The sequence below is a fragment of the Brassica napus genome, chromosome C4, assembly GCF_020379485.1.
Source record: "Brassica napus cultivar Da-Ae chromosome C4, Da-Ae, whole genome shotgun sequence".
Lineage (NCBI taxonomy): Eukaryota > Viridiplantae > Streptophyta > Magnoliopsida > Brassicales > Brassicaceae > Brassica > Brassica napus.
In genome coordinates, this window is record NC_063447.1 from 56,380,302 (window position 1) to 56,406,973 (window position 26,672).

General features: G+C 34.6%; 4 protein-coding genes and 1 long non-coding RNA gene across 5 annotated transcripts; 4 read left to right on the plus strand and 1 right to left on the minus strand.

Moving 5' to 3' along the window:
- The first annotated feature begins 417 nt into the window (after positions 1-417).
- Positions 418-2,002, plus strand: LOC111205120. The gene is made up of 2 exons (XR_002657535.2): positions 418-1,016; positions 1,787-2,002. It is a non-coding gene; the product is annotated as an uncharacterized LOC111205120 (long non-coding RNA).
- Positions 2,003-8,330: 6,328 nt separating this feature from the next.
- LOC125586209 (F-box protein At1g59680-like) lies at positions 8,331-9,431 on the plus strand. The gene has a single exon (XM_048756050.1). It carries the CDS (start codon positions 8,331-8,333, stop codon positions 9,429-9,431), a length of 1,101 nt encoding a protein of 366 aa, XP_048612007.1.
- A 4,589-nt stretch (positions 9,432-14,020) lies between these two features.
- On the plus strand, positions 14,021-17,489 carry LOC106373923 (F-box protein At1g59680). The gene is made up of 3 exons (XM_013814034.2): positions 14,021-14,181; positions 14,357-14,650; positions 16,775-17,489. The coding sequence occupies exons 1-3, from the start codon at positions 14,021-14,023 to the stop codon at positions 17,487-17,489; spliced, it is 1,170 nt and encodes a 389-aa protein (XP_013669488.2).
- Positions 16,425-20,962, plus strand: LOC106417416 (putative GPI-anchored protein pfl2). Its single transcript, XM_013858225.3, has 2 exons — positions 16,425-18,878; positions 18,977-20,962. Exons 1-2 carry the CDS (start codon positions 18,719-18,721, stop codon positions 20,056-20,058), a joined length of 1,242 nt encoding a protein of 413 aa, XP_013713679.2. The 5' UTR covers positions 16,425-18,718; the 3' UTR covers positions 20,059-20,962.
- LOC111198119 (ATP synthase subunit gamma, mitochondrial-like) lies at positions 20,714-23,028 on the minus strand. Its single transcript, XM_022702050.2, has 8 exons — positions 22,694-23,028; positions 22,403-22,446; positions 22,177-22,329; positions 21,887-22,000; positions 21,677-21,804; positions 21,480-21,602; positions 21,268-21,387; positions 20,714-21,175 (listed from the first exon to the last, which is right to left on the minus strand). Exons 1-8 carry the CDS (start codon positions 22,777-22,779, stop codon positions 20,978-20,980), a joined length of 966 nt encoding a protein of 321 aa, XP_022557771.2. The 5' UTR covers positions 22,780-23,028; the 3' UTR covers positions 20,714-20,977.
- Positions 23,029-26,672: the final 3,644 nt, after the last annotated feature.

The window sequence follows — 26,672 nt, forward strand, 5'->3', positions numbered from 1 at the left end:
ATGATGGGGCCAATAAATCTCTGAAGAAGCTTATCAGCTTTACATGCAGAATGTAAAGCTTTGATATGGGCTATGGAGTGCATGAAGATCTTTGATTATCAAAACATAGTTTTTGCAACAGACTGTTCTCAATTGGTGAAGATAGTGTCCTCACCTGATGAATGACCAGCTTTTGCTACACACTTGGAGAAGTTTCGACGCAGTAAGACTTTCTTTCCTTCCTTCAAGATTCAACATATACGAAGAGAAACTAATCAAGTGGCGGAGCTTGCAAGAGGTGCTAGGAGTTCCCCTTCAGCTGTTTTTTATATTGATTCCATCCCACCGGTTTGGCTAACTGAACCGGTAGAAACTTTTTCATAGTTTGGCTTTATTGTTGCCAAACAAAAATGATATATATAGATATATTATCATAAACCAATATGTATTCCTCGTATTTCATATATAAATCTACATAAAATTTATAATTTATACAAACATATAACTCTAAATATTATACATATCTATGATACGAACCGTATAATTTATATAAGCTTTTATATAACCTATAAATTATATTACGTGTGGAACATTCACTTAATAAACTGTATATTTAATTAGTAATGTTTGATAAAGTGTTTTACTGATATTTTGTTTAAATAAATATATAATTCTCAAAATAGAAATATCTTTGAGAATATAAAATTTAATTTCACGCTTAAAACATGCATCCTTTTATTTACTTATAGGAAAACGAACGAGTCTAAAGCTTTCATATATTATATGAGAAAGGAATTTAGAATTTTTCTAAATTTGATTCACTTAAATCGGAACATAATAATATAAGTAGCTATAATTAGATATTTTTATTATATATATGTGTAAGAATACTTCTTCTTCTTTTGTAAAAAAATAGAATACTTCATATATTTCCTAAATATTTTAACTCACTATCAATTCATTTCTGTTATTGAAGATGAGGAAATCCCTTCAACTTTTGTTCACCTTCTTAACTATCTTCATCGTTCTTTCACTAGGTTTGTATTTGCATCCTAATATATTGCATCTAGTAATTTTATAATAATTCGATTATAATACTTAGATCCCTTAAATTTTATTTATAATAATTTTAGACCCCATATATTAAATTTTGTTTTACTATATAAAATTTAGCATTAAATTATCTTTAATGTAAAATTCATAAGTATCTAGCAGACTAAAAAATATAGAAAACCGAGTCAAACATTTTTGTGTTAAACTTAAAAGGATCACCCCTCAAGTATTTTAAGAGCTTTACCTATTTTAGTCCATTATTTTAAATGTATTCTCTTCATACATGAAGAAGAACTACTATGATAAAACAATTCTTGATATTTTCATTGTTTTATAATGTATTTCTTTAAATTTTGTCATGCACATACAAATATGTTAACCAGAATATTTTATAATATGGATGAGCTATAGTTCTTATGTAAATTTATGCGATAATTCGAATCACATTTTTATACATTTTATTGTTAATATGTTATGATTTTGAAATACATACAGTAATTGTGCTTAAAATAGAAAATGTTTTATATTAGTATGCACAGTGTACTTCAAAATATTTCTTAACAAAATAAAATTAATATTTTGATCAAATTATATTTTCATTTTTAGTTACTAATAAAATCTGTCTCTTTTTAATTATAATGCTTTAAAAAAATTTAATAAGCAGTTTTTTGAAAAATAAATTTGATATTTCAGAAAAAAGAATATATATATATAGTTTTTTCCCTTATAAAATTTGATATTTTGTGTTTTATAGGAATGATGGCAGATGCGCAAAAAAATGAAGCAAAAGAATGTCCTTATAAACTCCCAATTGACAAAACCAAGCGTTGTGGTCCACTAAACTGTCTGAATCTGTGTAAGAAGAAATATGGACCTACCGGTAGTGGCAGTTGTTCAGAGGAAAAAGGATTTTGTAACTGCACAGCTCATTGTAAGGGTTCTCGTTAAGTGTTGTGAATATAATACGCAACCAAAATTCTATATTACTTTTTAACAATAAAGTCAAAACACTTATAGTGTCATGAGAATAAAGTATTAATATATTTGTATTAGATCTGTAGATTTATTTATAATAAATAATAATACGAATGTTAAATAAATACAATTCTTAACTTTTTATGAAATAAATGATCACGATATTGTTACACATAGAAAAAAATTTATATAAGATCATAAAGGCTTAATACGAGTTAAAAAAAGTTAACAATTAAACTAATATTTAAACGTGAGATCATAAACTAACATGTATGTTTTGTATACATTGTAAAATTAATAAAAAAATACTAGAGTCGATTATTTAAAACTAGTAAGAGAATTAAATTATTAATTATGTTTTTAGATATAGACAAAATTAGACAATTTTACATTTAGTGGCTGCTAGCGAGCAAGTAAGGGTACTAGTTGAGCTATCCGCATTCCTAATTAATAATTAACAGCCCGATTTTACCTATTAAGACGTTCATGGGTGAAGTCACTCTACTATAACGACAGAGACTGTATAATTGCTGTTAGAACACTTCGTTAAGGATGTTGAAAATCGAAGATTGGTTATGTGCTAGGTAGGTCATGGTGATACGTAGAGATGACAATCATGGATCTGGATCGCGGGCCTAGCCCGTAAAGGACTGTCGCGGTACGGTATTGGGATGAGGTTTTCTAGGCCCGCAAATTTGTGGGCCTTGTGGGACGGGTCTTTGCGGGACTGGGTCTTTTGCGGGATGGGCCGAAACGGGTCATGCGGGATTTCATGGACCCGTTTTTTTTCTTCATTTCTTATTTTACCTGAAAAAAACGAGAAAAAGAGTGAGAAGAAAGCGATTCTTGTGACTTTTCTCCTAGAAAACATAAGAAGTTCCGGCGATGATGCATGATTCGAGCTCCGATGATGATATGATTCGAGCTCCGGCGATGACGACTCCAGCTCCGGCGATGACGACTCCAGCTCCAGCGATGACGATTCGAGCTCTAGTGGTGTTTTGATTTGGTTTTCTCTTTTTATTACACACAACTATGAATTGCTTTATTACAATGTGATATTTCTTGTTTAAGTTGATTGTTTTTGTTTTCAGTACTGTGAATTGGTGTTTTTCTTAAATTAAATTTGGTTACAATGGTGTTGCTTAGGAGAAAGTTAGTTGTATATCACGTCACTTGTATAATTTGGCAAAGTGATTCACGATTTTTTTTGCAATCCAAATAATTAAAAAGAGAGATGGTTTGATGAAGACATACAACACTTGAGCCAAATTATTACAAAGACAACAACTCAATCAGATTCAAACTCAACAAAAGCTTATGCTGATAACAAAAGAAGGCTTTTAACTCAAGAACGCAAGAACAAACGGAGCTTTGTGGCATTGATTTTGGTAATGCTTTAGTGAAGCTTAATGAGCTCTCTTCAACTCTCTTACACAACTCTTCTACTTGAACATTCATGAAAGAAACTGTAGTAGGCGGTTTGATAAAGAGGCGTCGGACGGCCCACGAAGGCTTATGTATTATGCGGTACGGATTTGGGCTGGTATTTTGAAGACCGCAGCCCGCGCGGGACAGACCCGCTGTAACCCGCTCGACGACTAGCCCGCCGCGGTACGGGACGGAACAGAACGGGATGGGTAAACTTGTTTGACATCTCTAGTGATATGCTACATTGGATAAACGAGTGTTTTGTTGATAGATGTGGGATGTGTAGTAGCTGTTGTCACATTAAGAGAATCCTATGACAGGAATTGTCCTAAAATAGTCATAGTGTTGATCATTCTTGTTATTTCTACAATATTATATGAGAAGCCTGTTTTCTAATTGTCTCTCCCACGTCAAATTTATTCAATTTTTAAAAAATATATTTAACTTAATTCAGATAAAAATTGATAATGAAATTAATAAAATTAATCCAACTTTTATCTATTTAGAACTCAAAACAATTATTGCTCAACTAGAAAGAATAACTATAACCCCAAAATAACCCAAAGTAATTAAGTAAATCAGTCAGAATTTTATGCATAAAATAGCATGTCTACCTAAAAAAAATATATTATTATTTAAATATTTTCCATATAAAATTAATATAATTGTAAAATAAATTCAAATTTATAAATACATAAAAGTAAAATATTAACTAATCATTACTATTAAGTTGTTTTACAAATATTTAATCCGTGCATGAGTACAAAAAAATATATGAATTGATTTAACGAAAGCCTCTTAATTGCATGTGAGGGTTATTCTTGTTGACTTGGTTGCCCTTTTAGGAATGATTGTTATACAAAAGAATGATTTTCCTTTTAGTATATATGTAAAAGACAAAAAAAATATAAACAATGTATTTATATTCGTAGTATTTTAATAAAATTAATTAAAACTAAACCATGATCCGCGCAACCAAGCGGATGATTATTTTCATTTTTATAAAATTAGTGGTATACAATTTTAATTTACCATATTATTAACTGTTTAATATGACATTTTCTAACTCAAAATTTTTATAGTTTGTATGACTTTAATTTATTGTTTCAAATTGTCAGTAATATCTCTCGTACTAAAACATGAACACTAATTAAAACATTAACCTTCTGTGATTAAAGGTATACATGTATTTTAAGTTTTGACCACACATATATGTTAATTGAACTATTTGTGTGATTTTAAATCTTTGACTCAGTAACCTATACTGAGTCTAATTTATAAAGTCCGCTTCATTTAAATTGTTAAACTGAAAATTATAGTGCGTGTTTGTCATTTTCCGCTTAAACCTGCAATATTTCTTCATTATTTCTGTTATATTCAAGTTTCTTATGTTGTCTATGGGTGATTTAGATTTTTACACTATGTTTAATAACAGAAACCGAATGCATTTTCAAAATAAAATTTGTATACCAGTTGTTCATACCAAACATATTTTCAACCATGTGGTAAAAAATTTTAAATTGACAAATCTTATCTTTTAGATATCAGAGATTTAATTGAAAAATCTTATATTAAATAATTTAAATTAATACCTCAAATATTATACATAATTTTGCGAGTTTAATTATAATAAAAAAATTAATAGATAGTGAAAAGGTTTGTTTTAGGGAAATTGAAATATAATTTATAGTTTAAATAAATACGAAATTAATTAAATATTTAAAAGGTTTTTAATGAAACAATGAAATATACAGTTATATTTTAATTAAATACGAAATTAATTAAATATTTAAAAAATTTTGTGTGAAAAATGAATATACATTTATATTTTAAATAAAAAGATATGAAAAGATTTTATTCATATGCAATTTTAGATAAAATGGGAATATCTATTTGATTTGCTTGTTTTAGAAAATTCAAATAATTCAAATATCTTTATACAAAAATTCATTTAAACAACTTTCTAAGAAGTGGTCCAAATAAAATAATCACACATAAAATAAATCATGACTTCAGTTTTAATAATATTGACTAGATTTTGAACCGCGCTTGCGCGGGTTTGTTTTTCACTTTTGATCCAAAATTGATTTAAAACTTCCATTATTTTCGTTTTGAATTAAGTTTTTATGTTTTATCCTTTTTTTCTTCAGAGTGTGGTATTTTTTTTGTAATATATTTAAAGACTGTATGTAATTTGATAGTGTAATATTTTATATTGAAAAACAATGTGCTCTTATTATTGAAATGTAGTAACTATATGAATTGTCGATTCTAAATTGAAAATAAGTTTCTCTTGTCATATATTTGTATCATAGTTTTAACAATAAATTTACACTATTTTTTATCTCTATTTGATTTAGAAGCAACTTTTAGGTTTTGACCCATTTTTTTTTCAAATCGTTTCTATCTTTATTTTATTAGCAAACAAATATTTCAAAATTTATTTTACTATAATGTTTGAGGTTCAAATATTGTTTCATATCCAAAACAAACTCGTGGTCGAACCAGTAGACCTGATGTCGCGCATATAATTCGGTTCAAATTTAATGGAAAATTCGTTAATTAAAAATTTGACAGAACCCTGTAAAAACCTAAAAGCCCACTATTAACCATTTAGAATTAATCTTTATAAAATCATTTGAATCTAAAAAAAATTAGAATAAACAAACACGCGACTCAATTAAATGAATCTGATTTCTTAGAAAATAATATTTCACATGGTCGAATTTGATATGATCTGGATGGGCTATAGTCATATTGTTGTAGTATATTGTTATATTGTAATTTTGAGTAATTATGTGTAGCAAAAAAAAAGTTTCCTACAGATTTGTTTATAATAAAATTATTGATTGTGTACGATCTGCTTTCAAAAAGATGTGTACGATAAAATATGACAACTAAAATTTTAATTTTATGGGTTATATTTAAGATTAGATTTCATTTCTGTATAATAATGATCTTTTCAAACGAATACTAATAAGTTTTTCAAATTTGAGCATTTAAATTATGAATAATCTAAAATATTATGACCCAAATCTATATTTTGTTTGAGATCCATTTGTAGTTATAGTCCCAAAACCAAAATACTAAAATTTTACTAATGAAAATTAAAATTAATTTGAAAAATAAGGGCCATTTTAGGTAAAATTAAGTTTTTCATTAAATTTAAAAACATGAATGATAAAACATTATAGAAAAATATTGTTTAAAACCAATCTTGTCCTTATGTATGAGGAAAATATACTTATTTTAACACTATACTTAAACGTCTAAAGGGTATTTATTTGATCAATGTTTGAGGTTCAAATATTGTTTTCATATCCAAACCAGATCTGCGGTCGAACCGGTAGACCTGGTGTCGTGTATATAATTTGGTCTAAATTTAATTAAAATTTTGTTAATAAAAATTTCGACAGAACCCGATAAAAATTTGAAAACCACTATTAACCAGTTAGAGGTAATCTTTATAAAAATGATTTGAATGTAATAAAATTTAAAAGAAACAAACACATGACTCATATAAATAAATCTGATTTTTTAGAAAATGATATATCACATGGTCGAATTTGATATGATCGGGATGGACTGTAGTTATATTGTGGCAGTATATTATTATATATTAATTTTAAGTAATTATGTATAATAAAATTGTTTTCTTACAGATTTGTGTATAATAAAAGTATTGATTGTGTATACTGAGTGTTCAAAAAGATATAGTTTTAATAATTTTATGTGTATAATAAAATATGACGACAAAAAATTAATAGATAGTTACAGATTTGTGTATAATAAAATTGTTTTTTTACAGATTAGCTTTCATTTCTATGTAATAATGATCTTTACAAACGAATACTAATAAGTCTTTCAAATTTGAGCATTTAATTAATGAATAATCTAAAATATTATGTTCCAAATCCATAATTTGTTTGGGAAAGATATTTATTTCGTTGGGAAATATATTTTCTCCTAAAGAGTTAATTTAACTTGGTTTTGGACCTCGCTCTTTAGGAGATGTAATGTAAATCATCAACCCAAATCAGAGTTTGTATTCTCCTTAGAAGAAGAGAAATGTATGATAAATATTTACAATATAGTTTGTCATCGTTCTGATTGTCTTCACATCCCCTAGCTACGCCGTTTCTGGTTTGTATACAGATAGCATGAGGACAAGGGTGGATTCCTAAAATTGAGCAATGTAACAGTGTAGATTAGGATCATAACAGGAAGCCACTAACATGCAATCAAATAGCCCACAGAAGATGAATCCTTTCTTGTTATCTTCATCATTAGATTTGTTAATTTGTCTAAGTGGTAGAGATAGATAGCATCTACACAGTATCTGATTTTTTTTTTGTCACAAACAAAGCTAGATTATTAAACCAGAGTGTATATATAAAGGTGTTTGTGCAGAACAACACTGAAGGTTCTTGACGAAGTGCTTCCGAAATCTGAACAAAATGTGAATGTAAATCACAGGCATATTTATTATTAAAAAAATAAAAGAAAAAACCTTTGAGCGAAGACTGGTGGTCTCAAGTCTCTACAAGAAGCCAGCAAAGGAAAATGATTTCAGTACCCCCTTAAGAGTTCACAACACATGTCTTCTCCTTCGGTCTCATCTCTTCGCGGCTTTTGGTGGTCAACATGTCCCAGAGTTTCTTGAAAGCTATATGACTTCGCAGTGAGACTTGGTTGTTTGACTGGTTGCAATATTCCATCATATTTTAATAAAATAACTAAATTGACTAAAATTTTAGAAAACCACATTGGAAAAGGAAAATAGTATTTAATCGGAAATAACTCCTTTTCCATACCTTATTTGTCTATATATAAACAAATAGAGATGGCAACCCTAAGAGTTAAAACCTCTAATTAATTTCTATACAGAAACAATGACGATGATCACTGATCTTTCATTGGATTTGGTAGAGGAGATACTCTCTAAGGTTCCGTTAACTTCTCTCAAAGCAGTAAAATCCACTTGCAAAAGATGGAACACTCTATCCAAAGATGAGAGCTTTACAAAGAAACACTCAGCCGAAGAATTTCCGGCGTTCTTGAATTTTGATTATTGTTGTTCTCAAAGAAGATTCAGTGTCCACAGAATCCATTATAACATCGAAGACTTGCCATGTATAAAGGAGATAGGTAAACTACATAGTCCTATCAAATTACATATACTCCATCAGTGTGACGGCTTATTGTTAGGCCACGCTGAGGACAAGCTAGTGGTATGGAACCCGTCTTTGGCGCAAACCAGATGGATTGAACTCAGAAATAAGCGGAGCGTATATAAGCGGAGGGGTCTTGGTCGGTGTGCTATTGGATACGACAACAACAAGAACCATAAAGTCTTGGTGCGTTTCTATGATGTGTATGACAATAATATAACTAATGTCAAGCATGAAATATACGATTTTAAGTCTAGTTCATGGAGGGGTCATGATATCATCAATCCTAAACGGATAAGGGAGAGAGGTGTGTCCGTGAAGGGAAATAATTACTTTGTTGTTGAGGGGAAATTATTAGGTTTCGATTTTACTAAAGAGAGATTTGGACCGTTTATGGACCTACCATTTGAAAGTAGTGATGATTTTGAGTATGATAGGATTCCATATTCTTGTGTAAGAGGGGACCAGCTTGCGGTGCTATTTCAAAGGCACCTATGTGACTTGGTGATATGGATTACAACTAAGATTGAGCCTGATGCAGTGTCGTGGAGCAATTTCTTTAAATTTGATTTGAAACCTTTCCTTGGTTTCGACCATGGGTTTAAAGTTCGCAGTTTCTTCATTGACAAGGAGAAGAAAATAGGAGTGGTTTGTGGTACTGAACTTAAAAGTCATATCAACGAGGAAAAATGTTATGTGGTTGGAGAGGATGGATGCTACCAAGCAAAAACGGGGAAGCAATATGTCTTCTCTTATGTTCCAAGTTGGGTGCAGATCCAAGTACCTTCATCATGTGGCAAAAGAAAAGGAAGAGATTGTTAGTAATATTTTACAGTAAGCTTGTTTGTTTCTTGCATCATCTCTTTTTATTCATTAATGAATTATATTGTTTTGAGAAAACCTGGTCAACTGCTCCTATCTAGTTAACAAGACACAAAAATGCTTGGCTGGTCTGAAACTATACTTTGATTATATTGTCGAATGACCCTTACTCATGCACAAGATTACATTTAATCGTGCAAAAGCTTTGATATATGTCGAGTAGAATATAAGATTTTTGTGTTGTGAGTAACTTGGTACATTCGTGGTCTGATTCTCAATTTGTGTTAGTTTAAAATACTACGAAACTACCCTGGTGGTACTTACTTTGTTCCATCATCGCCATCAACCCAAATCAGAGTTTGTTTAGTCCTTGGGAACAGATATGCATATTAAATGTATGATATATATGTACACCGTAGTTTGTCACCGTGGGATTACATGTTAGTAAATTGTTCAAGACCATTTCCAATGATTCACCTATTTTTAACTCTGAAATAGAGTAATTCTATAGTAGAGTTGTGATATACCCCAATAATACTATATTTTAGAGTGTAAAATAGAATGATGAACAAAAAAAACAATTTACTCTATATATAGAATAAACTTATTTTTTACACTGTTATAGAGTGAGAAATAGAGTATCATTGGAACATTTTTATTTCAAACTCTATTTTAGTTTCATAAATAGAGTGGGTTGGAAATGACCAAAGTGACGATTATGCTCATATAAGCAATTTACTAACATGTAATCCCACAGGCCACAGGAGATGAAACCACTTCTTGTTATTTTCATCAATAGAAAAAATGACTTTCCTTTTAGTATATACCTTAAAAGGAAAAAAAAATAGAAACAATGGATTTATCTTCGTAATATTTTAGTAAAAGTAACTAAATTGACTAAAATTTTAGAAAACCACATTGAAAAAGGAAAACCAGTTTTAAGCCTTTTTACGAAAAAAAAAACCGGCCCCTTTTCCATACCTTATTTGTCAATAAGAAAAATAGAGAGGGCAACCCTAAGAGTTAAAAACCCTAACTAATTTCTATACGGAAACAATGACGATGATCACTGATCTTTCATTGGATTTGGTAGAGGAGATACTCTCTAAGGTCTCGTTAACTTCTCTCAAAGCAGTAAAATCCACTTGCAAAAGATTCGAATACTCTATCCAAAGATGAGAGATTTGCAAAGAAACACTGTAGAAAATCAGCCAAAGAGTTTCTGATGTTCTTGACTTTTGATGATGATTGGTATGAAAAAAGATTCAATCTCCACGGAATCCATGACATCAAAGACTGGCCATGTATAAAGGAGATAGGTAAACTACATAGTCCTCTCAATTTATATATAGTCAATCAGTGTGACGGCTTATTGTTATGCCTCGCTGAGGGTATTGGGGCTAAGGCTAGTGGTATGGGACCCGTATATATTGGGCGCAGACCAGATGGATTGAACTCAGAAATAAGTACAAAGCAACAAATCGGTATGCCATAGGATACGACAACAACAACAACCATAAACTCTTGGGGCTTTTCCATGATGAGTATGACACTAATAATATTATCACCAAGCATGAAATCTACGATTTTAAGTCTAGTTCATGGAGGGTTCTTAATATCGTCACTCCTAGATATTTTGAACGGACATGGAAGAGAAGTGTGTCCTTGAAGGAAACTATTAGGTTTCGATTTTACTAAAGAGAAACTTGGACAGTGTATGGATCTACCATTTGACACTGACGATGATGATAATAAGATTCCATATTCTTGTGTCAGAGGAGGGCAGCTTGCGGTGCTATTTCAAAGGGCATTTGAATTGGTGATATGGATTACAACTAAGATTGAGCCTGATGCAGTGTCGTGGAGCAATTTATTTAAAGTTGATATGAAACCTTTCCTTGCATCATTGACAAGGAGAAGAAAGTAGCAGTGGTTTTTGGTGATTACGAGGACAAATTTTATGCGGTTGGAGAGAATGGATGCTACGAAACAAAAACGGGTATGTGAGATGTGTTCTCTTATGTTCCAAGTTTGGTGCAGCTCAAATAATTAAGGTCCAACAAAAACCTTCATGAGGCAAAAGAAAAGGAAGAGTTTATTAGTCAGTAGCTTGTTTGTTTCTTGCATATCTCTTTTTAATTTAATTTATTATTGTTTTGGAAAAATCCTGGTCAATTGCTCCTATCTTAGTTAACAAGACACAAACATGCTTGGATGGTCAGAAACTATAATTCATTATATTGTCAAATGACCCTTACTCATGCACAAAATTACATTTAAACGTGCAAATTAATTTGATATATGTCGAGTAGAATATAAGTGATTTTGTGTTGTTAGTAACTTGATACATTCCTGGTCTGATTCTCAATTTGTGTTACAGTTAAAAATACAACGAAACTACCCTTTTGATACGTTGTTCTGATTGTATTCATATCCCCTAGCTATGCTGTTTGTGGTTTGTATACAGATAGCATGAGGACAAGGGTCGATTCCTCAAATAGAGCATTGTAACAGTAAAGATTAGGATCATTACAGCAATCTACTAACATGTAATCCAACAGGCAACAGAAGATTAATCTTTTCTTGTTATTTTTCATCATTAGATTTGTTAATTTGCCTAAGTGGCAGAGACAGATAACATCAACAATGTATCTTATGAAAATTTCAAAGCTAGATTACTAAACCGAAGTGTCCCGTATATATATAAAGGTGTTTAAGATATTTGACAATTGTGACATACCTTTGGTGAGAAAACAGTGGCCACAGTTGGTAAAAATGCGACAACCGAATGGAACTTGTTGTAGACAATGCACAATGCATCAAATTCAACGTTCTTCAGGATGTCATCAGCTAGAACTGAGACCTGAACCAGCAAGTAAACATAAGATATATTACTAATACATAGTTCGAGAACAAAGGGATTTGGGGAGAGCAAGTAGATGACTCTCTCTGTATCTATAACATTCACCATCTTCCCTGCCTCTGCCATTTTTTCTCCTTCTATTTGATCCCTCTAGAAGTTGGGGAAGGGAAAAATAGAAATTCACAACACTTATTTTATAGAATATGAAATAGTACAAATCATCACATAAAAGATAACCAAAAAAAAAAAGAGAGAAAAAACACACACACAAAGGAACTGCTTCATCAACTACTTGATAGTAGTCATTCAGTGATCAAACAACAGAACCGTAACAATCTAAAATGGTTTCTGCCCTTTATCTTGATGGCCACTTTAGCTTGTATGAAAAAATAACTTGAGCTATTACTAATCCAAGCAACAGTCCTGGTCCAAACCCTATAACAACTGCTTTCCAGCTCAGCACTTCTTCTTCTTCTTCCTTGTCTTCTTCAATATGTTGTTGTGGTGGTGGTGCAAAGCAAGTTTCCTGGAGAGGAAGACCACAAAGGCCTGCATTCCCTTCAAATGAAGATTTATGTTGTCCAATAATCTGTGTTCCTTGTGGTATTTCACCCTTGAGTTGGTAATGAGACACATTTATGAATGCCAAAAACGACAGGCTCCCGAGTCCAATAGGAATAGTCCCAGAGAGTTGGTTTCCTGACAGATCTAATGACTCGAGCTCTGTAGCGTTGGCCAAAGACAGAGGAATATGGCCCGAGAAGGCGTTGTTGGATAAGTTGAGTGCAATCAGTGTCTTCAGGAGACCAATGGATCCAGGAATCTGTCCTTCAAATCTGTTTCCAGAAATGTGAGGACTTTGCTCTGTTCCATGAATAGACCTTTGTATTGCAAATCTATAGTATCCTCATAACTATAGTAACCATCTTTGGAAGTTTTCTTTTTGTATCCCATATATATTACTCCCATCTTCATTCCTCTCGAGTGAAGATGTCTTCCAATTCATAAAGTAACTTGGCGGCAAGCTTCCGGTAAAGTAGTTATCCGATATTTCAAGTACCCGCAGCTCAGGAAACGCGAGAGGACCATGATCAGGTGAAGATATAGGACCATATAATCTGTTTGACCGAAGGGTAAGGACTTGCAAATAAATTGGGTAAACTCTTGAGCCAAAGAGGAAATGTGTCAAGGATTTGGTTGTGGTCCACATTTATAAACTGTAGCGAGGAACAGTTCAGTAGAGACCTTGCAAGTTTCTTCAGTAATTTTATTGTAGCCAACATCGAGTGCCCGCAGAGAGGTACCGACGTGGAACATGTCCGGAAGACTTCCTTCCAAGTTGTTCATCCGGAGATTCAGATCCGTCAATTTATGAGGAATTGAACCAGTGAAGTTGTTGTAGGATAGATCAAGAACAACGAGAGAGGGTAAGTTGCAGATTGAAAGTGGTATGTCTCCTGTGAAACCATTGTTCCGTACAGACAACGCGTGCGTTGATAGAGAGTGGTGGAATAGGAAACGCTCCTTGGAAAAGGTTTAAAGCCAGTATTAATATTTGCACTGATGAATTTCCTAGCTACAACTTTGGTCGAACCTTCGAAACCACTATTGTTACCAAGATTCACTAAGCTTAGGCGAGGAAGGTTCCATAACCACCGAGGGATTTTCCCTTGGATATTATTTTTTGAAATGTCTAGATGCTCCAATCTCAAAAAGGTTTTTTAAGATGTTTGGGAACACACTCAGGCCGCAACGTGAGAAGAGCAGAACCTCCACGTTCATCGTGACTTTGGAAGATGAACTTATACTGGTTGCCAGCAGACTATTTCCTGAGAGATCAAGTCTCAACAATGACTTGAGAGTGAAGAAAAGCCTTACATCAATTGGGTAGCTTATGTTTAGGAAAGAAAGGTCGAGATATTCGAGGGTGGCGAGTTTTGAGATAGGCTTTAGGATCTTTCCTTCAAAAAGGTTATCCCCAAGGAACAAGACCTCAAGTCGAGATGACGCAAATGGTTCAGGAACTTTAATAGGATCTGTGAAATTAATGGTTTCCACGAAGATTCAGATATGACAAGGAAGGCATAGTGAGGAGAGAAGAAGGAATGGCTCCAGAGAAGTTATTACTGGAAAGGTCCAAGATTGAGAGGCTGGCTAGATTCCATATAAGTGGGAAACCACCAGTGATCTCGTTCTTGTCAAGGTACAACAAGGTTAGCATGCTTAGGTTACTAAACGAGGAAGGAACTTGGCCGATGAAGCCATTAGAGGAAAGAGCCAAGATCTCTAACTTGTTGAGATTGCCTAAGCTGGAAGGAAGGGAAGAGGAGGTGAAACTGTTGAGAGTGAGATCGAGGTAACGAAGGTGATTCAAGCCAAAAAGACTACTGGTGGGTTCAAGAACTGAGAAGTGATTATTGGAAAGGTCTAGAAATGAGAGTTTGGTTAGGCTAAGTATATTTAGGAAACTACCAACGAGCTCATTTCGGGAAAGGTCTAAATAGGAAAGCAAGCTTAGGTTGTTAAAAGATGAAGGAAGTTGACCGATGAAGCCATTAGAGGAGAGAGATTAAACCTCTAGTTTGTTGAGATTTCCGAGTCCTGAAGGGAACGAAGAGGAGGTGAAGTTGTTGTAAGAGAGATTTGAGGTAACGAAGATGATGAAAACGGAAGAGGCTACTGTTGGGATTCAGAGTTCCACTGAGGCAGCCACTCGGTAGTTGGTAGCTTAGTGACCTCGCCTGTCTTGTTATCGCACCGGACTCCATTGAAGTAGTCAGTTTGGTTGTGCAACACTGGAATCAAACTCGTTCTTGAACCGCGTAAGGGCTTGGATATGGTGGGGATGACAAGCAGAAAGACCAACAACAGGGTTTTCTACAATAAAGATGCTCGACACAGAGACACGACAGAGTAGTAAGAGTACCGAGAGAAAACACAAAAGCAGTTGCGAACCGGACATTGTGGCCATCGCGCGCGAAAACTTTTGAGATGAAAGTGTTTACTCAACATATGATTTGGCATTGGAGCTGTCCAAGTTTACTTATATCTTATAGTTGCATGTTTACCGATAAGTCTTGCCGTCGTGGTAGCGGCGTTAGCTTAAAAGTCTTTCTTGACTTGGACTAATTGCCATAAAGTCTTCCTAGTGGGATCCAAGTGCGGGTCTTTCTTGACCTTTAGTACTTACTAATAATGGTCTTTGTTGACTATTATAGAACTCTATTATTGGTGATGTTTACCCTTGTTCCACACGGTACCATTGTCAGCATTCCCAAATCAAACTCGAGAACGAAAGTACTAAAACTTCTATTTTGTTAAAACTGCCGAGTGCAGAAGAGGGGATGAAGTTATTAGAAAAAAGGTAACGGAGATGATGCAAGCAAGAGGCTGTTATTGAGTTTTCAGAGTTCCAGTGAGGCTACCCACTTGGTATACTTGCTGTTAGAACACTTCATTAAGGATGTTGAAAATTCAAGATTGGTATGTGCTAGGTCATGGTGACGTAATTTTATTGTATGTGCGAATCATTCTAACGAAATCCTCTTTAAAAAGGGTGTATTCAAGGTGATTTGATTTTTAATGGAGTTTTAGATGATTTCAATAAGTCGCAAAGATTTATATGATTTTTGTTAAACCACTCTAGAATATAACCTAAAATCATGTGTTGCAATTATTTTAACCAAGAAACTCTAAAACTCTACAATTTTTCAATAATGGTGGATTTTAGAGTACTCTATGAAATGTTAATTAGTTCAATAACAATGAATTTTAAATGAGTTTTTAAAATTTATGTTTAAATAATAGTGAATTTGTCATTTTAATACAAATCACCTAAAATTCTCAATTGAATACACACATGTGAGCTTCTTGGTGACTTGGTTGCCCTTTCTGGGAATAATTTTTATAGAAAAAATGACTTTCCTTTTAGTATATACTGTAAAAAGGCAAAAAATAGAAACAATGTATTTATCTTCGTAATATTTTAATTAAAGTAACTAAATTGACTAAAATTTTAGAAACCCACATTGAAAAAGGAAAATAGCTATTAATTGGAAATAACTCCTTTTCCATACCTTATTTGTCTATATAAGAAATAGAGAGAGCAACCCTAAGAGTAAAACCCTAATTAATTTCTAGGAAACAATGACGATGATCACTGATCTTTCGTTGGATTTGGTAGAGGAGATACTCTCTAAAGTTTCGTTAACTTCTCTCAAAGCCGTAAAATCCACTTGCAAAGGATGGAACACTCTATCCAAAGACGAGAGCTTTACAAAAAAACACTCAGCCATAGAGTTTCCGGTGTTCTTGACCTGTAAAGCTTATCGTTTTCATAGAAGATTTAATCTCCACAGAATCCATAACATCAAAGACATGCCATGTATAAAGGATACAGGTGAACTACATAGTCCTATCGGTTTATATATAGAGTCAACCAGTGTGACGGCTTATTGTTATGCCTCGATGAGCGTAACAGGCAAAGGCTATTTGTATGGAACCCGTATTTGGCTCAAACCAGATGGATTGAGCTCAGAATTAATAGGACCATAACAGATCAGTGTGCTATAGGATACGACAGCAACAAGAACCATAAACTCCTGTGGCTTTTCTATGAGTATGACAATAATGATAATGTCAAGCATGAAATCTACGATTTTAAGTCTAGTTCATGGAGGGTTCTTGATATCATCACTCCTAGAAATTTTAAACGGATATGGAAGAGAGGTGTGTCCTTGAAGGGAAATAGTTACTTTGTTGTTGATGGGAAAATATTAGGTTTCGATTTTACTAGAGAGAAATTTGGACCGTTTTTGGATCTACCATTTGAAACTCATAATAAGATTCCATATTCTTGTGTCAGAGGAGAGCAGCTTGCGGTGCTATTTCAAAGGCACCTATATGAATTGGTGATATGGATTACAACTGAGATTAAGCCTGATGCAGTGTCATGGAGCAGTTTCTGTAAAGTTGATATGAAACCTTTTCTTGGCGACCATGGGTTTAAAGTTGGCAGTTTCGTCATTGACAAGGAGAAGAAAGTAGCAGTGGTTTGTGGTGACTGCGAGGAACGTAGAGATCATATCTACAAGGGCCAATGTTATGTGGTTGGAGAGGATGGATGCTACCAAGAAAAAACGGATATGGAAGATATTGTGATCTCTTATGTTCCAAGTTTGGTGCAGCTCCAATAATTAAGGTCAATCAGTACCTTCATCGTGAGGCAAAAGAAAAGGAGGAGATTATTAGTCATTTTACAATAGCTTGTTTGTTTCTTGCATCATCTCTTTTTATTCACTAATTATTGTTTTGAAAAAGCTTGGTCAAGTACCTCAAACAAACATATGCTTGGCTAGCCTGAAACTATACTTAATTATATTGTCGACACTCATGCACAAAATTACATTGAATCGTGCAAAAGCTTTGACATCTGTCAAGTTTCATAGATTTATGAGTACAATATAAGCGGTTTTGTGTTGTTAGTAACTTGGTACATTCCTGGTCTGATTCTCAATTTGTGTTACAGTTAAAAAAAAAAAAAAATACTACGAAACTAGCTTGTGATACTCACTTTCTTTGTAATCAACGTGGAGTTGGCGTATTAAGTAAACTCTTAAATTATTTGGTAGGCGTTTAAAAGATCATAGGTTCGTAACTTCGCATCTTGTTGGGAGAGATCTTTTCTAATACAGAGTTAATTTAACTTGGTGTGGTCCTCTTGGCTACAGGGATGTACGTCACTTAACGCAAATCAGAGTTTTTATTCTCCTTAGAAGAGAAATGCATGATAAATATAGATAATATAGGTTGTGATCGTTCTAATTGTATTCACATTTCCTAGCTACGATGTTTCTGGTTTGTAATTGTGTCGTAAAAGCTTTTTCTCTCGGGCACAGTTTCCAAAAAGAAAAAAAACCTAAATCTTCGTTCTCCTCTCGGCGGCTCTGCCGTTCGCGAGTCGCCGCCTCTGCCGTTCGCGAGTCGCCGCCTCTGCTCTGCCGGCTTGCAATTGTTCCGGTGGACTCCCCTTCTCAAACTCCATCTTTGATCTTTTCTTTTAACTCTTCATATATCTCTTTTCAATGGCATCTTCTTCCCAACCCCCAGATCTAATTGAAAAAGTTGACAATGGCTTAGTGTTCACCATACTTCGCCGCTCTTCTTCAACTGGTTCTCTAAAAGTACCAGCTTCCTCAATTGGGTTTGATGGGTTTGTTGCTACTGCCGAAAAGTCTCCTTCAAGAACTATTATCCCCGGCTCACTGGCCTTCTCTCTCTGATGGCCAACATCACTCTGCAAACAATCATACTAGAGCCCCACAAATGACAAACAGAGTTACTAACAAAGCTCTGGTCAAAGTCAAAATTGCCTACTCCTGAAGTAAAGAAAGATGGAAATCTTCGATTCCCTTGGGCTGAGAAGATGAACCCATCTGCCAGGAACCTCTACAAAACAACATCTCCCACATACTTGGAAGATGGTACTCCAATGGTAACAATCCCGAGCAAACTTCTGCTTCATGGTCCTGAAAATCAGAAAGAGTATATTATTGGCCAGTTTCATCGCTGTTCTATTCCGTCAGGTGGGCTTGTTCATGCTGTAGTTAATAGGATTGGGGTAAGAAATGCAGAATCTTTTCTAGGAAACTAGGTGATTCTTCTTTTTTATTCCACATTCCAGATGTATCTACACGTTCTTGGATTCTTCAGAGGGGATTATGGCATTTGGATGACTGCTTGATGTTTGTAGCTCCTTGGAGTCCTGCAGCTTCATTATCTCTTCCAGAGATTTCCACTATTCCAGTTTGGGTAACTCTAAAAAATATCCCCAGTAGGTTATACTCTAATCCAGGAATAAGCCGAATTGCCTCTGCCCTGGGAGCTCCAATGCTGACAAATAAGCCCAGACTTGACCCTACTCTCATGGGTGAGACAAAAATCTTGGTGGAAGTTGAATTGGACAAGCAATTCCCGCAGAAGATCGCTTTGAATGACAAAAGGGGTACTATATCATTGGTTGATGTAGAGTATTCGTGGATCCCAACAAAGTGTGGTAAGTGTGGACACTTAGGCCATAAAGACTCAAGATGTCTGCAAAAATCTGCTCAGCCTAGGAACTCGAGTCATCCGTCTAATGATCAAATAGGAGCTTCGCTTGCTTCTGCAAGTGTTTACCCTTCTGTTTTAGTCCCTGAAGTTGCTACAGATGATATGAGTATTTATGCTTCTGTTACTGTGGCAAGGACTGATTCAGCCATTATTCCAACAGTCTCTCCTCCAGTTGCTGCCGTTGCGTCAGTCACAAGAACTCCAGTTGCTGCAGTAGCGTCCATCACAGGAACTCCTGTTGTTTCCGCTGCATCAGTCACAGAACATGTCCCTACTTTAATGGCTCCCTCACCTACTGTGAATATTGGTTCAGTCCATGTCCCATCCACTTCAGTCTCGACCACAGTCATTCAAGCCATAGAAGCATTACCTACTACATCAGTTGCTACTCTAAAGTCTACATCAGTATCTGATGGCCAAGTACTAGCTTCTTCACCTTCATCCTTTTTTGAGATCCTCCCTACAACTAACGAGTCAGAACCATCTACTCCAGCCACCATCTTTAAAGCAACAACAACAGCAACAGCCACTCCTTCTAGCAATTCAGCCTTGTCTGAAAATGCTCCGCTTAATACAGACCATACAACTACTTTGGAAGATCTTCCAGCCACAGGGAGTGTTTTTTTTAACGCCCCCACCCGAAGTTTCAAGTGATATTCCACCATATTCCGGAGGTTTGTCTTTTACTCCTTTCACAGGTGATTGCACAGGTTATTTTAATGAATTTGAAATGGCCCAACGATCACGACATGGAAGAGAGCTGAAACCATCTCAGAAGGTCCAAGATATGCAGTGGCAAACAGTAAGAGGTCGCAAAAGCCAGGGCTGCCGAGGCAGAGGTCGTCACGGAGACCAACACTAAAGTTATTTAGTGAGCTAATCCCTTTCTCAATTTTTTCAAATGCTTAGAGATTTATGCTGTAATTCTCTAGCTCCATATGATTTTTCAATCATCTTTCTTTCACAAGCTTTACTTTGAACTCTATGATGTCAAATTCATAGCCTTGTAACTTTATTTTCAGCATTGCAATTTAAATATGAAAGCCTTTTACAAAAAAAAAAAAATGTTTCTGGTTTGTATACAGATAGCAAGGGTTACAGATAGCATGAGGACAAGGGTCGGTTCCCCAAATAGAGCATTATATCAGTAAATATTAGGATCATTACAGCAATCTACTAACATGTAAACGAACAGGCCATAGAAGATTAATCCTTTCTTGTTATTTTCATCGTTAGATTTGTTAATTTGCCTAAGTGGCAGAGACATATGACACCTACACAGTATCTGGTTCAAAATTTCAAAGCTAGATTATTAAACCGAAGTATATATATATAAAAGGTGTTTGAGAAGAACAACACTGAAAGTTGTTGAGGAAGTGCTTCAGAAATCAGAACAAAATGTGAATGCAATTATTCATAATCCTGCCGGAAATTACAGGGATATTTATTATTAAAAAAAAAAGAATCTTTTGGGCAAACACTGGTGGTGCCAACAAGAAGCCAGCAAAGGTTGTTCAAAACAGACTCCTCTCCTTCAAGGTGGATAGATATCATAACTCAGACAAGGATGTGCTTATTTTGCAGCTTCAAGTGCAGAAGCTCCAGAGATAATCTCGATAAGCTCTGTTGTAATAGAGGCTTGACGAGTCCTGTTGTAAGTAAGGGTGAGACGGTCAAGCATTTCTCCTGCGTTTCTGCTTGAACTGTCCATTGCAGACATTCTAGCTCCCATCTCACTACACGCATTCTCCAGCACCGCATTGAACATTACCTAAACGTAAGAGTATTATAATTAATTCCTTATATTTATTTTCTATGATTAAAAAATCATAAATTAAGTTGGTATCTTCTTTGTTTACTTACACAAGAGAATTGGAACTCGGCCAGATTCTGCAGAATCTCTCCCTTTGTTTCACCGCCTTCAATCTCGTACGAGTCAAGCTCACCGAGTTTGCCTCCAACTTCAGATTCCTTTTCAATAATCTTTCAATGCAAAAAAAAAAAAAACAAGAATAAAATATGTGTGATATTAATCACAAATCGTAGTCTTGAGACATTTGACAATTGTGACATACCTCTGGCGACAAAACAGTGGCCACAGTCGGTAGAAATGCGACAACCGAATGGAACTTGTTGTAGACAATGCGCAAAGCATCAAATTCAACGTTCTTCAGGATGTCATCAGCTAGAACAGAGACCTGAACCAGCAAGTAAACATAAGAAAACATCAATACATAGTTCGAGAACGAGCAAGTAACAAGTATGACCTTACCTGGGCATAATTGAGTGGATTCTTATTCAGCTCTGTTACAGTAAGGGAGATGTGGTTCTTTGAGTCACGGAACATTATAGCCTTTGCTTTCTCTCCCACAATAACAAACTTCACTTCCTTTTCAGGACCTGCAACGAAGTAAAAAACAAATATCAGGGGTGGAAAATTAGGGAAACAAACAAAACCCATAAAAACCATAGATAAACATACCAGCATTCAATTTGTAGAGAGCTCTGCTCACTTTAACAACAGTGGAGTTAATTCCACCACAAAGACCCTTGTCAGAAGAGAGAGTAACCACCACGCTCTTCTTCACGTCAATACCTGGTTTTGACATTATGCAAATCATAAACACATCCAAAAGCAAAAGAAGAACACAGAGATAGCAAGAGAGGATGGATATCGAAATAGTAAGAGATTGATCGTCATCATCAATATAAATGCATGCCATGGGATGGGATGGGATATAAATTGATAAATATAAACTACTCCAACCGTACTGGGATTATCTCCAAGAAGTGCGGTAAAAGGCTGCCAAAGTCCACGGGAGTTCTCAGCTCTGCCTTGAACAGCTCTAAGCTTAGAAGCAGCAACCATCTTCATGGCCTTTGTGATCTTCTGGATGTTCTTTACACTCTTCATGCGGTTACGCACTGCACAGAGAATACATATAGACTCATGAATATTAGAACATCTTAGAAATTCCAATTACCAGCTGAGACTTACCAACTTGAGTAGAGATAGATCGAACTCCAAGAAGTCCCTCCTCCCTACAAATCAAATGCAGATTAAAATCCTCACGATCCAAATACATTATCTACTCACAAGCCACAGAGCAAATTGATTTCATCTTGTGATTAGATTAAAACGAGATTCAAAAGAATCGTTAGCTAATTCGAAATCATAGAGACCAAATGAAATTCAGGGAGAAATGCTAACCCTAACGATCACATCAAAAGACTCAATCGAACAAAGCGATTTCGAATTCACAAGAAGAAGAATCGAGAGAGATCTCACTGGTCAGAAGAAGCGAGAGGAGATCGGATGGCAGCGATTGGGCGGAGGAGACGCCTCCCTTCGCGACGGAGAATAGACATAGCCATTGATCAAAGATTGATGATGATGATGATGATAAATTAAAACACACGATTTTCTCAGATCGGTGTTCTTTCCTCCTCTCGACTCGGGTGATATGACTGACTGCTATTGGCAAAAACAAGGGGTTTGTTTGTCAGAACACACTTCCCACGACGTCGTTTTGGGATGATGACGACAAGTTTTCTCCTGAATTCAGTTTGGGCTCAACAAAGGCTAATACTGATACATCATCGGCCCAAATTCAATACGAATTTTAGTTATGTGTTTTTCGGCATGCTCAAAAGAAAGAAATATGCAAGTATGGTACGCTGATAATTTGTTGTTAGTGATGTAAGAAAGTGGGATTACTAGTTTATGTCCTCAAAAGGCTTTTTATAAACTGCTTTCTCTCTTAAATGAAATCGAGCAGTCTCTGATTATTTAATCAACTCTAGCATTTTTCTAATACTACAACAAGGTTTGGGGAAAAAATCGGTATTCCTCCGCAGTGCCGTGCTTACACTTTTGGGGGCCTAAGGCTAATTTTCAAAATTTTGGTTTTTTTCACAAAATTTTTTATATAAAATAACTGAAGTTGTAGATACACTAAATATGACTGAAAATAAAAGAATCGATTAAGAAGAACCCAACTAAAATGTAAAGAACAAAATATATGAACAATCGAGCTGCTTATAAATATATATATACACTCCTTATTCTCTATGAACTACTACTACGTTTTGAATAATTGGGGCCCCAAATAATGATGAAAAATGTGGAGGCCTGAGGCCATCCCCGGCTCTTATCCATGGTAACATGGGCATTTGCCATGAGTTCATGGATACAAATTTTTTTTGTGTTAGTTTTAAAAGTCCATTTCAATCTGTTACATTATAAAAGAAAAATCATAATTAAGTAAACCTAATTTATTTATTACATGACAAAACAATAAAAAATTTGTACATTCACTATTAGTTTTGAGATATTCTTTTCTATTTGTTTCAGGTAGTGTTTTGAAAACCGGACTAGACGTTGATTCGACATTGTAACTAGATTAATGGTCGGACCGGTCCAACGGGTTCAACTGGGTTTTAAATTTTAACTAAATTTTATATTAAGTAACTATTATATGTATAACATAAAATTATTTTTATAAAATTTTATATAATTATTAGAATCTAAAAATGATATGAAAACAAAAATAATTTTTTTAAAATAATATAAAATAATGAAAATAATTTATTTAGATAGATACTTAGAAAACAATATGAATTTTTTATGAAATGTTTTTAAAATTTTCAGTTTAAAAAAATACTTGAATTTGAAAAAATATGATTTTAATATCAATGTTGATCTCTGGTTTTAGCGAGTTTTACCGGTTTTTAATCGGGTTTGCCATTTTAACTCAAATCCGGTTTTTTAGTATAACCTGAAATCGAATAGATGGCTGAGTCACGGTTCGACCGGCCAGTCTGGTCCAGCCGGCCGATCTGGTCTAGTTTTCAAAACATTGGTTTCAGGTTTTAGAGTTCAAGTTAAAAAAAATACAGTGAAGAAAAATATTTATAAAATGATCCAATATTATGTGTTTCGCCGATGGTTATTATATTGGTTAAGACGACACTGCCTTTTGCCTTTTTTGTATAGTGGTGAGCACGGCTCTGTTCCTCCGGACCCAAAACATCATCTAATATCAGTTTTGCCATATCGGTTGTTCAAACCAGAGACCTCTAACTTAATGGTTAGAGTCATTTCCAATTGAAGTACGACCTATGATCAAACAAACTTGATCACGTGAAAATATTGTATAAGATTATACAGGTTTCAAGAACTCACTAGGAACCAAGCGGTAGTTTGGTGGACAAAACATAAACTTATCAGTCTTGAATTTGGTCTCCTACCAAAAATTAAGTTATCAGAAAAAGTTGAGAAATTCTCTAACATAGTCTTTTTTTTTGTTTCAAAAAAAAGTTTTATTAAAAAGTAAATATACATTTATATCATATGGTTAGACTTAGTGTTTAGAATTAAGGAGTTTCAAATTTTAAAAAATAAAAAATTAAAATTAAAATTTTTAAAATAAAAATGACTATTTTGATATATATTTTTTTGGGAGCTATTTTTGTAACAAAACCCACAAAAAAAACTATTTGAGAGATTGTCCAAAAAGATTCATTATATAGAGAGTATTGTTCATAGGAGGTGTTTAACAAAATCTGGCAGTGGCAGTCTGGTTCACTGACATAGTACCGGTTCAGTAATTTTGATCTAAATTCGTTGATTCTTTTTTGTACTTATTTTACCTTAGTTGCTAAATGCTGGACCAGTTCATGCACGGGTAATATCAGGGCATTTTCCCTATCCAGTTTTACTTCTACATTTGGTTGTTTACTAACATAAGATGGACCTAACTTAAAAAGAAGACATGATACAAGGGATTTAAGGGTTACCGACACTTCAAAATTTTGACCAAGTCTATTTTACAAAAAAAAAAAAATTTGACCAAGTCTTCTCCAATCCACAGACAAAATTAATGCCGTTACAATCCAAGAAAAAAATTCTTAAAATTTGTTAGCTCAAGAAGATTTAAAGGAGAATACAAGTTTCACCAAACTATTTTTTAATTACTTGTGCCTCACTTACTTATGATCGTTGTTGTGTGTTCTTCATCGCTTCTTGCCTTTATTAATATAATAGCGAAATAGAGCATCTTAATCAGTGGTGGTAGTCCAGTGGCGCTCGAGAGAATAAACTCAATACGGCGAACCCTGATTCGAATCCCGTTGGTCACATGGATATAGGGTATTGCTTTCGGCTCATTTGAATGTCCAGGAAAGGGTCTATCCGTGGGATGTACCTCCACCCGGGAATTAGGTATGTGTCTTTAATAGATCCGGATTTAATCTTTTTTTTCAAAAAAAAAATAGAGCATCTTGCGCGGGCAAGATTTAACCCTTTATCCATTTTAACCATATAGTAAGTTAATAACGAGTTTATGGAGTTGAAATTTGGGTAGAAATGGCCGCATAGGCGAAAAATCTACTTGGGTAAATGCGTCTAGTTGACAGTTCAAGCAGAAACGTAGGAGAAAAGCTTAGTTAACCATTTCACCACCATCACTTATCGTCAAAGATTCTCCACATCAGTAACAGAGCTGCTTATCGAAACTATCTCTGGAGCTTCGGCACGTGAAGTCTCTTAATAAACCAATCCTAGTTTGTTCCCTTCTTCGATTTTGGCTTTGATATTCTATCTGTTCAGTGTCCATCTTGAAGGAGAAGAGACTCTTTAAGGGATAGAAAATCAGTTTCTGCCTTCTCCAAGAATATGCTGTGTTGTTTGGTGAAAACATTCTGACTGAATTTGCCACATCTCCGAGAATATGCCCCCTCCCCACCCCCAAAGTCAAAAACAAATTTTTGTTGAGATATCACTCCATGATTGATTCAATCCAAGTTGAGATATCACAACCAATGTATTTAGTAAATGTTATTGTCAAGACTTTAATACCTTACCGGTAAATACTGATTAGTCACACCTCCACTAGCAAACTACATTTATACTCGTCTTCTCCTTATCTTTGCTTCAACAAACTTTATCTTGACGACCATAATGTCGGCAATGCGTCTACCTTTGATTCTTCTCTTTGTACTCTTACGCTCTTGTATCTTTGCTTCAAGCGTCTTCCTCATAAAAAATCCTGTTGATGGTCTTGTTCCTTGTCACCCTCAGCACATTCAAGCCCTTACACAGTTCAAGAACGAGTTTGATTCCAGCGGTTGCAACCAAACTGACTACTTCAATGGAGTCTGGTGCGATAACACGACGGGAGAGGTCACGAGACTAAAACTACCAGAGGGCTGTCTCAGGGAAACTCTGAGTTCCAACAGCAGCCTCTTCAGTCTGGATCACCTCAGAT

Bases quoted from the DNA above. Each gene is read 5' to 3' on its own strand.
- LOC106373923 (XM_013814034.2), top strand. From the start codon at position 14,021: ATGTTTGGGAACACACTCAGGCCGCAACGTGAGAAGAGCAGAACCTCC. The intron at 14,182-14,356 runs GTAGCTTATGTT...GTTTCCACGAAG, and splicing joins AAAAGCCTTACATCAATTGG to ATTCAGATATGACAAGGAAG. The intron at 14,651-16,774 runs GTAACGAAGGTG...TGAGCGTAACAG, and splicing joins CTGTTGAGAGTGAGATCGAG to GCAAAGGCTATTTGTATGGA.
- LOC125586209 (XM_048756050.1), top strand. From the start codon at position 8,331: ATGACGATGATCACTGATCTTTCATTGGATTTGGTAGAGGAGATACTC.
- LOC106417416 (XM_013858225.3), top strand. From the start codon at position 18,719: ATGAACCCATCTGCCAGGAACCTCTACAAAACAACATCTCCCACATAC. The intron at 18,879-18,976 runs GTGGGCTTGTTC...TCCACATTCCAG, and splicing joins TCGCTGTTCTATTCCGTCAG to ATGTATCTACACGTTCTTGG.
- LOC111198119 (XM_022702050.2), bottom strand. From the start codon at position 22,779: ATGGCTATGTCTATTCTCCGTCGCGAAGGGAGGCGTCTCCTCCGCCCA. The intron at 21,805-21,886 runs GTATGTTTATCT...ACTTCGTTGCAG, and splicing joins TCTCTACAAATTGAATGCTG to GTCCTGAAAAGGAAGTGAAG. The intron at 21,603-21,676 runs GTAAGGTCATAC...TTGCTGGTTCAG, and splicing joins ATCCACTCAATTATGCCCAG to GTCTCTGTTCTAGCTGATGA.